Source organism: Megalops cyprinoides, chromosome 4 (genome assembly GCF_013368585.1).
Source record: "Megalops cyprinoides isolate fMegCyp1 chromosome 4, fMegCyp1.pri, whole genome shotgun sequence".
NCBI classification, from domain to species: domain Eukaryota; kingdom Metazoa; phylum Chordata; class Actinopteri; order Elopiformes; family Megalopidae; genus Megalops; species Megalops cyprinoides.
Genome location: NC_050586.1, coordinates 31,683,808 through 31,697,706, shown reverse-complemented (window position 1 = coordinate 31,697,706; position 13,899 = coordinate 31,683,808). Strand labels below are relative to the sequence as shown.

Genomic DNA, 13,899 nt, shown 5'->3' with positions numbered 1-13,899 from the left:
AGGACTCGAACTTTAAATGTCTTTAATAAGTGAGCATGGTTAAAGCGTACATCATTAAACCGGAGGGAAATTCAATAAACTATATGTTGCCAAGGGCTAGACATTAATTGAGAAACGTATTCCTATTTATTTTGGGGTGAAAACAGCAAAACCTAGCATTAGCCTAAAAAATGTGTGTATTTGGAAAGTTCTCAGTTTAAGTGGAAAGCTCTCTATTTCACAGAAAAACAAGAGAAGCAGAAGGAGAACTCCTGAAACCGAGCATGCATGGAAATAAAGTAATATATTGGTACTTTCAACCAAGCAGTTCGTCTCCTGGGAAGCGAATGCCAATCAAGAGTGGATTTGCCATGGAAAGAAAAAAAAGAAAGTCTTACAGAGGTATTGTCCAAGGGCCGTTGTCTGCTGCTTTCATGTTGTGCCAATTGCATCTCACATCCTTATAACAAAAAACACAATGATCTTTTTTCTTAAAATAAAAAGTGGCTAGAAAACAAGAACGCTCCATTGAATTTCAGGCGGCAAACGCACTCAAGGCCAGTGCGCTCCGCTGACTGATTAGCCAGTATTGCTACAATGCCTGAGCTGGAGAGAAATGTACTTTCAACGGATTATAGAAGGACAAGCTCTCGACAGCACCGAGTCCGGAGAAGCAAATTATAAACCTTATTACCTCATTGCATGTAACCAATTGGGCCTGGTTGAAATGCTAATTGCCTTTCAAAACAGGGGACAGGAACAAGGGGGATCTTGTGATTCACAGACCAACATGCCGTTTTTTGGGGGCTTCTGTTCTGCTCTGTCTTTCCCTTAACATTGTTTTTTTCCCTCTTTTCTTTTCCTCCCTCCTCTGTCCTTTTTCATGGAGAACTCACCCTCCCACCCAACAGAATCAAACCCCCATTCAGAACGATGGTCCCCCCCCCCCTTTAACGTCAATGAAAAGAAATGTGGGAAATTCCTCTCTAAACCTCTCCTATCGGCCGCTTTTGGCAGACGGGGAACAGATGGCTGGATTGAGGACAGCACAAATCCCTGATCAAGTGCAGCCGTTACAATTCGGCAACAGAAACGGACACGGCATTTCCAGTAACTAGCTGGAAATTACGGAGATCGTGCTTATGGGAAAAGACAGGATCATGGACCGACGTTCCCTGTCCCCTAGCGCCACAGTGCTGAGTGGCCGCACCCCTAGATCATCCAGTGTGTCCTTCGCTCCAAAGCATAAAGGCTCTGCGGAGTCATTAGGCACAATTCTGTGTGTTTACTGATGTGTTTAATCAAGAGAAATAAGGCTTTTATCAAGCTGATGTTTCTCGTTTTGCTCACAAAAAAGCCCTTGGGGGAAGCCTTTGTATCCATGTCACTTATTAAAATCAGAGCTGAAACATAAACACTTCGGGGTCTGGTCGAATCAACACACGCATTCCTGGTGTGAGACTCAGTGCTAAGTGAAGCTTTTGAGCTTTCGCAAACCAAGGAATTATTTCACCCCAACAGGATCTTCTTTGGGACAGCAGGAGTGGAGTGCAAGGCAACCTTATCAATTTCAGACTCTGCAGGCAGCGGAGCATTGTGGCCAAAACCCTAGACTTCCTTTGGGAACGTTCACACACACACTAGACCCACAATTCATCCACATCCATTTTTATTGCTGGCGTAAAGCACTGTTACACTGCACCAACAGCTTCCCTTTAGCCACAATAGTGGGATCACACAAGGGCAAATTTTTATTTTTCAAGATCTTAAATTTCATCACAATAACCAGTAACTTACATGGAGTATGGGTACTTGTCTTTGCTGGTACTGCATGTTCAGTGTTTGATCAAATGATTTTTCATTCATGAAGATGAAACAAAGCCTGACAATGCAGTACCGGACAGTGCAGTGCAGAGGGACAACAATTATATTTTAATGGACCGTTAGCTGGCTGCGCTGATAATGTATTTGTCAAGGGGTGATCAAGGCGCACTGTATTCACATATGGATCATAAACATGGAGGAAGTGGGATCACTGCTCCCTAAGGTGATTGTGCTGTAGGGTGTACATTAGCAGTTCAGTTGTTGCTGTAAACACACACGCCAGTCAAAGCAAACTGTATTAACAAGTGTTTTCACTGCTAACTCCGAGGTGGCAGTCAAGCCTAGCCTGTCAAGTGTGGGATTAACTTCCTTGTGTTTGGACAGAACCTTATTAAGCACTAAGACATGCATTTAAAACAGCAGAGTCTGCGCTTACGCACCTTTTAGTTTGAACTGGGACAGAATTTAGGAAGTTAGTGCGTGCATGCGGCCTTAGTAACACCTGCTGCTGCATAATACTAAATACTACAGACACGGTATTGCACAAACTCTAAACACAATCATGAGGCAAATAAGTTGCTTAATACTACTGAACAGAGGATGTGGTTCTTACTAAATAATTACTAAGATTCCAAACATTTAGGAACTTTCCCTGCTCTTCATGTTATAATGAAATTATTACAACCCTTTTTTTCTGGCATCCCCTCAGTGCTGCCCAGGTGAGCAGCTGGACAGTCTGTCTAAAGTTCCAAAACATTATTTCATAATGGACAGCAACACACAGGTAAGGATTTTCATTAGCGGGATTTTTTTTTTTTTTTCAGTAAACCTACTTGTCCAGACAAGGATAGTTTTATTTTCTTTTTATTTTTACAGAGAGGCAAGAGGTGAGAGAATTAAAGTATGCAGGATTTTGCATCTGATAAAAACCATCACAAGTTTCAACCCAATGCATTTTAGAATAAACTAGTGAAATGGATCAACACATTTCGTGAACTAAAGAAAGCACAAATCAAGAACATACAAATGAAAAAGAAGAGATTTTTGTTGAAATGTGCTGCTGTCGGGAGGAGGAACCAGGCCCAGGACACTGGAGCTACCCCGGAGCCATTATTGGGAGCGCGGTGGCCGGCCACATGCGGCTGTGCCCAACTGGCGGCCCTTTCGCGTTGCCTGTCTCCATCAAAGCTGACAAAGACACTGATCAGGGGTGACTAATAGGGGGGAGGGGACCCCTGCCATCCGGGAAACAAGCTGTGACCCCCCTCCTGGCGGGGCGCGGAGCGAGACTTCTCTGACCAAACTGCCATAAATTAGACAGGAAACGAGGGAACATAACAGGTTGAATCCACGCGGCTTTACAACAGACTGTGGTATACGGTCAGGGCTTAACAGCCAGATAAGACAACTGCTGCGGTCACAGGGTCAGTGAATGCTAAGCACACATTCACATACAGCAACCACAGAAAAGGCAGGGCAATTCAGTAAGGTCAGTACAGGATTTGTGCTACACATTCTTTAAGACCATACAAACTATTTGAATAAAGGCTTGTTCGCATATCGTACTCTCACTAAGCCATTCTTAAATTAATTTTGTGGACAATTAAAATTTATTATTGATGTATTATAATGTATTATAAAATATATATTAGTTTACGTGAATCTTTTGTGTGTTTTGTAGCTGCTTCCAATCCATAATCAATAAGAAATCCTTCGTTAACAGGACTTGCAGGTCTTCATGTGGATAATTCATTAACCTTGGTTCCCCTCCAACCCCCGGCCCCCCCCCCCCCCCCCCCCCCCAAAAAAAGAGAAAAAAATACAATTCATGCACCACAGGGCACAGCCAGTGTCACTTTCTAAAGATGCTGTGAGGAAGCCAGTGGAAGGTCAAAGGTCAAGTTCAATGCCCAGGCCAGTAAAGTGAAGGTACACCAAGCTGTTAAATCAGCATTTGAAGAGTAAAGTAGTTCAGAGTTACAATTGTATTCTTACACATACATAGAAAACCGCGGGTGTGAGTGTGTGTGTGTGTTTCCTGGAAGGTCGTGGCAGCATGTACTGTGTGATGCAGAGGACATATGCTGCGCATTTCATCGGCTGAGGTTCCATAACAATTGCGGCAGCCCATCGGGCCGAAAAAAAGAGAGACCTCAGGGCTGTTGGACATCTCGGAGGACAAAGAATGTCCCGCCACTTTCCTGTTGCAGCCTTCCAAAGTAAACGGGCGCTGGAGCTCCATCCAATGTCCTACGCAACAGAGCCCGTGAAAAAAGCATCAGAAATGCTGAGGTATTGAAATACTGTACGGCACTCGAAAACAAACAACAACAAAAGAAAATCAGAGTGCCCAAAGATAGACCGACCGTGGTTAGTGGGAAGAAAAGCCCCTGGCCCCCTTTATTTAATATGGAGGCCAAGAGGAAAATCAGACTGCATGTTGTTGTTGTAATGCAGATTCAAGTTCATTTATTCACAAGTCTGGGAAGCGGATAGACTAAAGTAATGTAAAAAGATGCTGACTTACTTCGGTGACAATGCTCCCAAGGGGCACGTTCACATACAGCAAAAACAGACACTCTAACTTCAGCATTACCATTGCTTTTATTTGTATTTATCTTCCTTGTCTCGCTTTTGGAAATTAGGAAAATGTATACCTCGCAATTAATTAACCATGACACTATGACCTGTCAAAAACATCAACTCCTCAAAAGCTTAAAGAGATAACCTGTACCTCTTCTCCTTTTTATTACGTCATGATACACTGAAAATTTTTGCAACAGTGCAATATTTTAAACTGTGAGCTCCTTTCGAGTACTTGCTTCACATCTGACAAAAATCTGAAGATGAGAAGAACAAAAGCAAGTTCAGTTACAAAATATTCATATCCATGTTTTTTAAATACAAGGAAAACAAAAATCGCACCCGTGAAAGGGAAGAAGGAAAAAGAGTGTAAGGCGATCATCTGAAAGGACAGAGGAAGGTAAGACATTCTCTGAGATGTGGGCTCTATTTGTATTAGAGCCCTGAAAAATATGTTGTGCTGATGTCGGACCGTGAGGGAATTCCACCCTTTACAAGATCTTAAACTCTTTACTACAGTACCTTACCTCCTGACTCAGAAGTCTAATCACACTGTTATCCCACAGCCTTTCTATCCAAATCCTGCCACTGAATGCATTGATTCTCCACACTTAACAATACATTAACAATACTAACCGTGACAAAATCCAAATAAAATGGTTTATACAGCACAAACTGTAGCCATGTTCATTATGTTCACTGTTTTTTAGCCTATTTTTGTGCTTGTGCTGTGAAACAGTTACATCAATCAATCAGATTCAAAGAGAACCTAAATGTATTCAATGTATTCAAATTTAGAAAAAAAAAAAGAGGGCTGCTGCTGCTGTTGCTAACGCGCGCAGCTGAGCAGTCAACGGTGACTGAGATCAAGCGCATTCGTTCCTGCACGTTCCCCGGATTCTCAGGGCTAACCTTAAGTCATGTCCCCACTGTGTCATTATTCTTCACTGGGTCCCTGTCTTTGTGTGTCACTCTCAGCGGCTTAATTGAGTCGCTTTCTGCACTCCGCTACATATGTGGGCACTTTGTTTTAGCGGAGGCCCTGGAGGGGTGGGAACGGCGCCGTAGACCGAGGCTTCGCTATTTACACTCCCAAGGTGGGGAAACACAGCCCGCACTGGAACTAAACAACGCATTTCACTTTCCCACACCTCTTCACTCCCGCAGAAAGCATTTAACGTGATTATGACGATGAAGAGGAGGATGAGGACGATGATGATTATGAGGATGAGGATGATGATGATCATCATAATCATAATCATGAATAATCAGAAAAAGCAGAGATTTCCTGAGATTTCAGTTCAGATTACATTACATTACATTATTATTCAGGTGTCTACACTCCATGCTTCCTTTGAGAGAGTTTGTTTTTTAATAAACTATACATTTAAACCCACAGATTCTTAACAGGGAGAAAAGCAAGTCTTAAACTTCGAGCTTAACAGGTTTTCACAACACAAAAGCAACAGCAACAGTGACACAATGTGGTTTTCATACACAATTCCCATATATTGCTGTAATGCAGGCATTTTCAGAGAATGAATGCAAATCTGCAACAAGTGCCACAAGGTGCATGTCATGAACTCATAGCATATATTGAAAATATGTAAGTTGTGCTGTTTTGACTTGATGAATGAATGTGTTTAAAAGCATCCCCTCAGGCAGAACTTTCCTCTGTCTTTCATTTCACAAGAACAATAAAACACTTTGGACTTCCAAAACTTTGCATTTCCAAATGATCTACCGCCCCAGTCACCCCATAATAACCCCACATCCTGAGCTGGCAACCCCTTGTGAACTCTGTGTAGAGTGTGGATAATTGTAATGTTGCAAACAAATCCCTCTCCAACACACACACACACACACACACACACATACTCACTATTCAATGTTTAACGCTGCCAGGTTCTGTCTTTTGTCATGGACGTGTGTGTGTGTGCACGCGTGCTTGCATGCGTGTGCGCATGCATGGAGGGCAAGGTGCTTGGCATGACTGAGTGTGTGGCACATGTGACATCGTCCGCAGAAGATCTGGAGATGAACAAAGCTCCAATTTTAACGATCCCTTTTAAAACATAATTAAATCAGCGCTCCTGACATATGGGGGAAGCAGCTGCTGCCGCCTGATCCTGGTATACGCACTTTGCAGACACTATTTAATAAACCACAAAAGGGGGGGGGGGTCCTTTGAATTCAGAGCATCTATCAGAAGATGGATGGGAGGGGGGACGGCAATGGAAGGGTCCCACTTGCCACAATAAAGCATTTAGTTATTCACCAGCTACTTCCCTCAAGGAAAAAAAAAAAAACAACAAACATGCTCATTTGCCGCATAATGTGTTTCAGGCCCTTTATGATACTGCTAGGGGCGCAATGGTCTGGTGAGGAGAGAATATTAATTTGGACCCCTGTTATTGCACTGTTTCTGTGTTTCTCTTTGTCTGTTTCCACACCTGCTGGGCCTCCATCGTGATTCCACAGCGAAGGCTGTTTATTACTCTGACATCAATCAGAGTCCACACGCTGTAAGGGAAAGCTTAAGCACTTTACCCCTTTACCAATGGGCATAGTGTTTATTGCTCTCACTCTTTGTCTCGGGTGATGTTAACCGGACGCTGGACGGAGGCACAAGGAGGGGCAGAGTAACAGTTTCCAAGCTATAAATTATGTTAGTAAGCAAGCAGAGAGGGTAATGCTGGTGCTGATGTTAAAATAAACTAAACTCACTTCTGATGTTGGAATAAGATTACACAATGGGGAAATGTGAGCAAGCAAGGCTTGCACTTCCAGGACCACATTCTGAAAATTATCCCTGCTCTAGAGCACTTTCAAGACCTAACTTTGGTCATTTGCATGTGAGATGACACATTCCTACTTAGACATTTCAAAATTATGTAATATTTATTATTCGTGTGTTTATTTTTTCGGTACACCTTATTTCCATTTGTTTTTATGGACAGGACATGGAACAACAAGGTTGAAAAAATAACCACACAAGAGTAAAAAGATTTTTTTTTTTAATATCCATAAAAATACTTGCGAACGTGATTAAAAGTTACTCTGTAAACGCCCATGTAGTACTTTAAAGGATTCCCATATAATTCCACCTCAGTATAACTTGCGTGTAAATCATTGTGGACCAAGATTAGTAATGACCTCAGTGTAAGATTAGTCAACATGGCCTTTTAAAGTTGGTCCCAGCTCATGCCCACTATGTGTGGCGGTTCCCCACGGATTGCTGTTTTATTTCAATGGCTGAGGGAGGAAACGCACAAAGCGCAGTGTCCACAGTGAATATCCTAAAAGTAACCATGGAAGCATTTGTCCTGCTTGTCAATGGGTCCCCCAGCCATTCGCTCAATCATTTCACTGTATCAATATTTAGGCTTTTCAAATTTATTAGCTGCTCTCGGGGGAAATGTTGGCATTATGCGAAAAGAAATTTGTAGTTACTCAAAGCCGTTAATTGTCTTTATACAATGCGCGTCAAGCTCTCGCCATGAGCTGTCTTGAATCTGCTGATGAAAACAAAAATGACTCACTTCTCGTAAATTGCACGTTTTGTACACAGATAAATTGGCACAGCAATGATGATTTAGCTCGTTATATTTCACAAAAATGATCACAAGTTCATTAAACAAAATTGCATGTGCAACTGGAGTCGCTGTTGGCGAAGGGCAACTTAATAGCTTTATTAGACGACAGCGTGGTGCGGTGACAATGATTCGTGCTAAACGACAAATTTGAGGATAAAACTCCGTAAACGGTAAGGTGTTGTGTATGTTCAAGAAGAAGTTCAAGAAGCAGATGTGTATGTTTCACATTTTCTGGTCTAACGGTATTTCATTATAACTGGTTGGAGCACCTGTTTATAATGACCATATTAAATAGTTGACTTACCTGACGCCTTGCTCTGGTTACCAATCCAGGATAAGTAGAGTGGGTGCCAAGTCTGTCGAAGATATCATCGATGTTTTTTCCCACGAATAGAATGTGTATCGCCCACACTTTTCTGTCAGAAGATTGTCTTCGTTGATAAATGCATTTCTGAGAGCCGCAGCTTTGGTGTTCGCATTCCCGGTACGATGCCTCGTCTGTCCCGCTCCGTTTCCTTACGTTTATACTAGAAAATCGTCACGCGATACACGCTGGGATGAAATAACTGGAAACTGTATTCCTTCTGCCTGGATGAGAAGCAAACTGCCCTTCGTGACCCTCCACTTTATGTTCAGTTCAAATGAATGAAATGCTTTTCTGAACGACAGGAGCTGTCCTGTACGACGGCCTCGCTGCCTCACACAACAAAACTACAGTAGTCAACTCCGGCTCCGCATTGCGCGGACAATACATGCTAATCGCATTTGCTTGAAGGAGCTTGACAGTCTTACCCTGTCTGGAGCCGAGGGAACAGCTCCACCCAGCGAACCGTTTTCTTCACTCATCTATTTAGGAAAAGTAAAATGGAATTAGTTTTATTAAAGTAACACGAGTTCCGCCGCAATAAATAAATAAATACAATTCATAGTTTGTTGGATCAAAGAAATAATATAAATATTATTCGTCATACTCGAGTTTCGCATTGACGCAAAACTTGCATGGGGTAAATGTCTTCTATCAGGTAGTAAGGGAATGATATTAAACGTTTGTCTCTCTTTCATCTTTCATTTGTGCTGCATTGGATCTAGATTATCAATTATTTTACATGGTAGTCCCCCCTTATTATTTGTTTAATGACAAAATAGGCGTCCAATAATAGAAAGTAGGCTATTTATTGCAGAATAATTGTTTATTTTTCAGAATGATTATTGCATTCTTTCGATATATGTTTACATTATGAAGTTGACGGCATAATGTTTACTGTAACGAAATCATAAGCAAGCAGCGTATCAAAACTTGGTGGATTTTGATTGAACCACAATTACGCGAGATACAACGTTGCTTCTTTCGGAAACCACATACTCCCTCTAGTGGTTAAATTGTTTCTTACGCCACCTTCACGGTAGTTATTGTTCAAACACTGAATTGGCTAAAGCGGGAACGATAATGCTCATAGTAAACAGTTACAGAAACAGTCATAAGCAGACTTAATGGGCGCGCGTCCGTGTGTAATACCTGCAAAGTTTAAGCCTTTATCAAAAATATTTACTGTTTCACCGTTGTTTAACTTGACAGACTGCGTGTCCAATCAATCTTCCGAATAAAGACCGGCTGCTTTGAAACAGATCACATTAGGCATACTTAGAGTAACCGCTGGAGAATGCATTATGCGAGCGATTTAAACCCAGCGCAGTCGCCATGGGAGCATACAGCGTCAGTCTGACCGTAGGAGACATAATGTCATAGGTCAAAATACCCACCAGTCTTACAAGTCGCATCATTTCTGTATGACTGCAATTACATGATCATGTGTAAATACAATTTCCACTGGTGCAAATGGCAATGCATAATATTTAGAATTCAGTTTTGTCATGTTGCAATTTAACTAATACGTGTAAAAAAAATAATCTTACAAATTATAGCTGCTATTTACATGGGCACTAACAGTTATATATTTGCAGTTTTAAACTGAAAGTAGGCTGCTAATAAAATTAAAGCACTTGATGGAATTCTTGATGTCACAGGCTGAAGTTATTAGAATGATATTATTGAAATCAAAAACAGATTTCCTTATAATAAGAATGGAAATTATATTACAAATGGAAATTGACTTAACAATGAATGATGGAGTTGAAACTTGTTATAACCTAGTTTTATCACGTTTCCAGCTGCAAGTTGCCAATTTACTGAATTAAGGATGTATACTAACTGAAAAAAAAAAATAATAATAATAATGTAGATGAAATGATATGCCACTTTGAAAACGCTTTCCAATTAGGCGGACACAATACCGAATAATATACAGAATATTAGGCCTAATATAAAATATTGACTTAGTTTATAAGAATGAATCATTCTGTGTTTACATGAAAAAAATGTAAAAAAAAAAAAAATGTTAGTGTTTATACAAACATTATCATTGTGACTAGGAAAAAATATTGCTAATAAAATAATTGCTAATAAAAAATAATAGCAATTGTGACTTTTAAGTATTTAATTTTAACATGTAAAATTGCAACGAAATATTGCAACATGAGAGAGCTGATTTCTTAACGTCAAGAGTCGCCATTAATACCAGTGAAAATTGCATTTAAAACATTAAAGAATTCAGAGTTACACAAATTAGCCTACGAGTGAATGGCGATTAGTGGAGTGCGGGAGGATTAAATGTTAAAGCGGTTTGCCGTAGGCTATGCCATATTGGAAATCGCACGTGCAGGATGCGCGGACACTTCCACCACGCAGTTACACCGCGTCATTACGTCACGGCTCTGATGACGTGGCGTAGCCAAACAAACAAAGCGGCGGAGGAAGAGCGATGGCACAGGTAGCAGGCTAGGAAAGTACCGCAGGTAGGCAGTGCCTTTACTTCAGATGAATACATGAATTATTCAGTCGTGCGATCAGCGATTTAGCTTGCTGACGATCCTTCTCTGCCTTTCAGTCTCAGAATGTGCTACCATTATAACGTTACGCTGTAATGTGCGGCTTTTGTAACGCCAGCTAACAGTTGTCTAGCCAGATCTGTCAAGACCGCAAAATCAGATAACGATAGCAAGCTTGACAGATTAGGTGACTGTTAGATAGACGCGGTACTTAACTGGAACGGTTGGCTAAGTAAATTGATTTAAACAGCTAGGTCAATCAAGTATTGATGTGGTTATCCAAGTTGTTCAGAAATGAATAACGTTACTGATTGTGTGTTCGCTTTATAAATTGCATTGCAGCTGTTTGGGTACACTAGCTGAACTGTCACGCCTATAAAACCAGCTAACATTACAGCTTGTCTTGGCTTAACTAGCTGTAGCCGTTATTTGCGGCTGGTCTAGCTAGTCGGCAAGCAAGCTATCAAAGTTAGCTAAATTAGCTATTTAGCTGTATACAACGTAGCTTCTGTCTTTATAGCACGTTCCTCTTTATTAGCTATTAGCGTTGTAGCTAGTGGTAACGCTAGATGAGCGCTGTCTTTGTTTTCAAGCAGGCAGCAAACCTAAATGACATTAATGCGCAACAATCTAATTGAGAGTAAGTTAGCTCTGTGAAAATAAGCTAGGTTTACGATAGCCTCTGAGTTTATCAGAATCTGCTAAACGCCAGTGTAATTTCAACATTGTCCACTACCTGCATGGCTTCCCTTTTTGGCCTTCTGGGGATGGCGACACGAGGCTTTGGACCAGAGGCCATATTCATACCTGTATCATAACAGAACGAGTGAGATTTCCCACAGGATTACTAATTTTTAGATCACATCATATATCGTTCTTCATAGTGGAAAATGAATCCGTCCTTATAGCCCCCTGAGTCACACAGCCAATCCAGGTTAAGGCCGCACATGACATGTAGGATGTAGAGGAGCTGTGGTGATGGGCAGAATATTCTCAATCCTGCTCCTGGGGTCCCCCTGCTCTGCACGGTTTCCATCTTTCCCTGCTCTACCTACCTGACTGAACTCATCAGTGGCACTTTTGATTAGCTGATCACACCCGATTTAATCAAGAGCATGTTAGTCATTTCAATCAGGTGTGTTTGGAGCAAAGATAGATAGAAGATATGCAGGAGAAGGGGGGTCCAGGAGTAGAATTGAGAAACAATGTTAGGGTAATCTTTGTCAGTAGCCAAAGCATCTTGTTGCTGTCAGTAAATGGTCTCCAGATTGAAGTGGCTGCTTGTAGTCTGCTGTCACCTTCAAGAAGATCAGGTGTAAGCTGGGAGATGTAGTTCAGTGTTTCACATCAATACTGAGAGATCCAGAGGTGGTCCAGAGAGAATTGAATTGTACATACTATTTTTGCAAAACAATGCCCATGTAACTCATCTCGCAATGCTCCTCACAGTGCTTTTGGTGGGGCAAGAAATGGTACACTTTCCCTCTGACTAAATCGATGCAATGTACCGTTTTTAGTTTAGTCATTGAAACAAGGCCCAGACCTCTTCATTGACCTTCCTTGCGAAATAATAGTACATATAATCAATACATCTGAAATAACCCCAGGTGTTATTATCTGTCAGTAACTCCAGAGCTGATTATCTCTCAATAATTTGTCTTATTGTTCTTTCTTTCAAAGTGGGGAAAAAAAATGACTGGAAGAAACCAGCATTATGCTTTCCAGTCTGCCACAACGGTACAGCCAGCCAATGGTGGCCATGCTTACATTTTCGGAAACAGCACTGCCTCTGAAAATGAGTTTTCTGAGGAGGACAGTGACTGCTATGAGCTTCGATCAAGAGGCAAGGAAAGGCTTCGCAGGTCAACCTCCAGAGAAAGGATGGACGACATCATCTACCTGATCAGAGACATCAAGGAAGGGGACACTTTAAACAGCATCGCGCTCCAGTATTTCTGCACGGTACTGTACTTACTTGCTTTAGTCATAATTAAGTCTGCCAATACACAATGCCTTAATTTTTTTAATTTCCATTAGTTTGACACTACCTTATGTTTAAAATATTGCAGTTAAGCATGTAGACAAAAATGGCATTGACTACTCTCATCAGTCTCATTTTCTGGCTTTATGCTCTTTTTATTGCAATAGGGAAAAGAATAATGAAACATCAATAATACAAATCCTTGATTCACTTGGGAGTTTGGCACAGCAGTAAAATGTCACCTGATTACAGCTGAAATTCTGTGTGTGTGGGTGTCCCTCCCACAGGTGGCGGATATAAAGAGGGCCAACAACCTCCTGACGGAGCAGGACTTCTTTGCACTGAGGGCCGTCAGAATCCCTGTGAGGAGGTTCAGTGTGCTGACGGAGACGCATACGCCCGCGGGTCTCCAGGCCGGCTCGCGCGGGGCCTCGGAAACACAGCCGCCGGGAGCCGCCACGGACCCCTCCTGCTCCCCGTCCTCGTCCGCCGAGAGCGCCGGCAGCTTCCTGCAGGAGAAGGACAGGGACATCGAGCTCCTGGTGAAGTCGGCGGACCCCTCCAAGGGCAGCCTGAACGAGGTGGTCTCCTCCTTGCGCCCCCAGCTCCAGCCGGGGGAGCCCGAACGCAGGCCGGCGGGCCGGAAGGACCCCTACTACGGGGCGGACTGGGGCATGAGGTGGTGGACGGCGGTGGCCATCATGCTGGTGGTGGGCATCGTCACCCCGGTCTTCTACCTTCTGTACTACGAGGTGCTGATGAAGGCCGACGGCGGCCACCACGCTGCCTCAGAGCCACCACATCCGGCTCCCACTGTGCCAGCATAGCTTCTTAGAGGGGCCCCCCACCCTCATCTGATACTCAGTTTGGGATCGAGCCTCACCTGGACCCTCAGGTGCCCCAGTGTGCACATGAGCGAGGGAATTCCGTCTGCAAGGACAAGGCCACAAGACGCAACTTGGGACCATGACCCATTGAACCAGCAAACATGGACGTGCAATAGAATAAATAAATAAATTTTATGGAGAACTCTTCTGAATTGCAGGTTTA

General features: G+C 42.4%; 2 protein-coding genes across 2 annotated transcripts in view; one reads left to right on the top strand and one right to left on the bottom strand.

Annotated features, from left to right (window-relative positions):
* Positions 1-8,723, bottom strand: part of adgrv1 (adhesion G protein-coupled receptor V1) — a 139,956-nt gene extending 131,233 nt beyond the window's left edge. Inside the window, 1 exon segment of the mRNA XM_036527651.1 lies at positions 8,287-8,723. The gene's annotated coding sequence lies outside the window, so the exon portion shown is untranslated.
* Positions 8,724-10,787: 2,064 nt separating this feature from the next.
* Positions 10,788-13,682, top strand: lysmd3 (LysM, putative peptidoglycan-binding, domain containing 3). Its single transcript, XM_036528012.1, has 3 exons — positions 10,788-10,835; positions 12,549-12,830; positions 13,137-13,682. Exons 2-3 carry the CDS (start codon positions 12,561-12,563, stop codon positions 13,674-13,676), a joined length of 810 nt encoding a protein of 269 aa, XP_036383905.1. The 5' UTR covers positions 10,788-10,835; positions 12,549-12,560; the 3' UTR covers positions 13,677-13,682.
* The last annotated feature ends 217 nt before the right edge of the window (positions 13,683-13,899 follow it).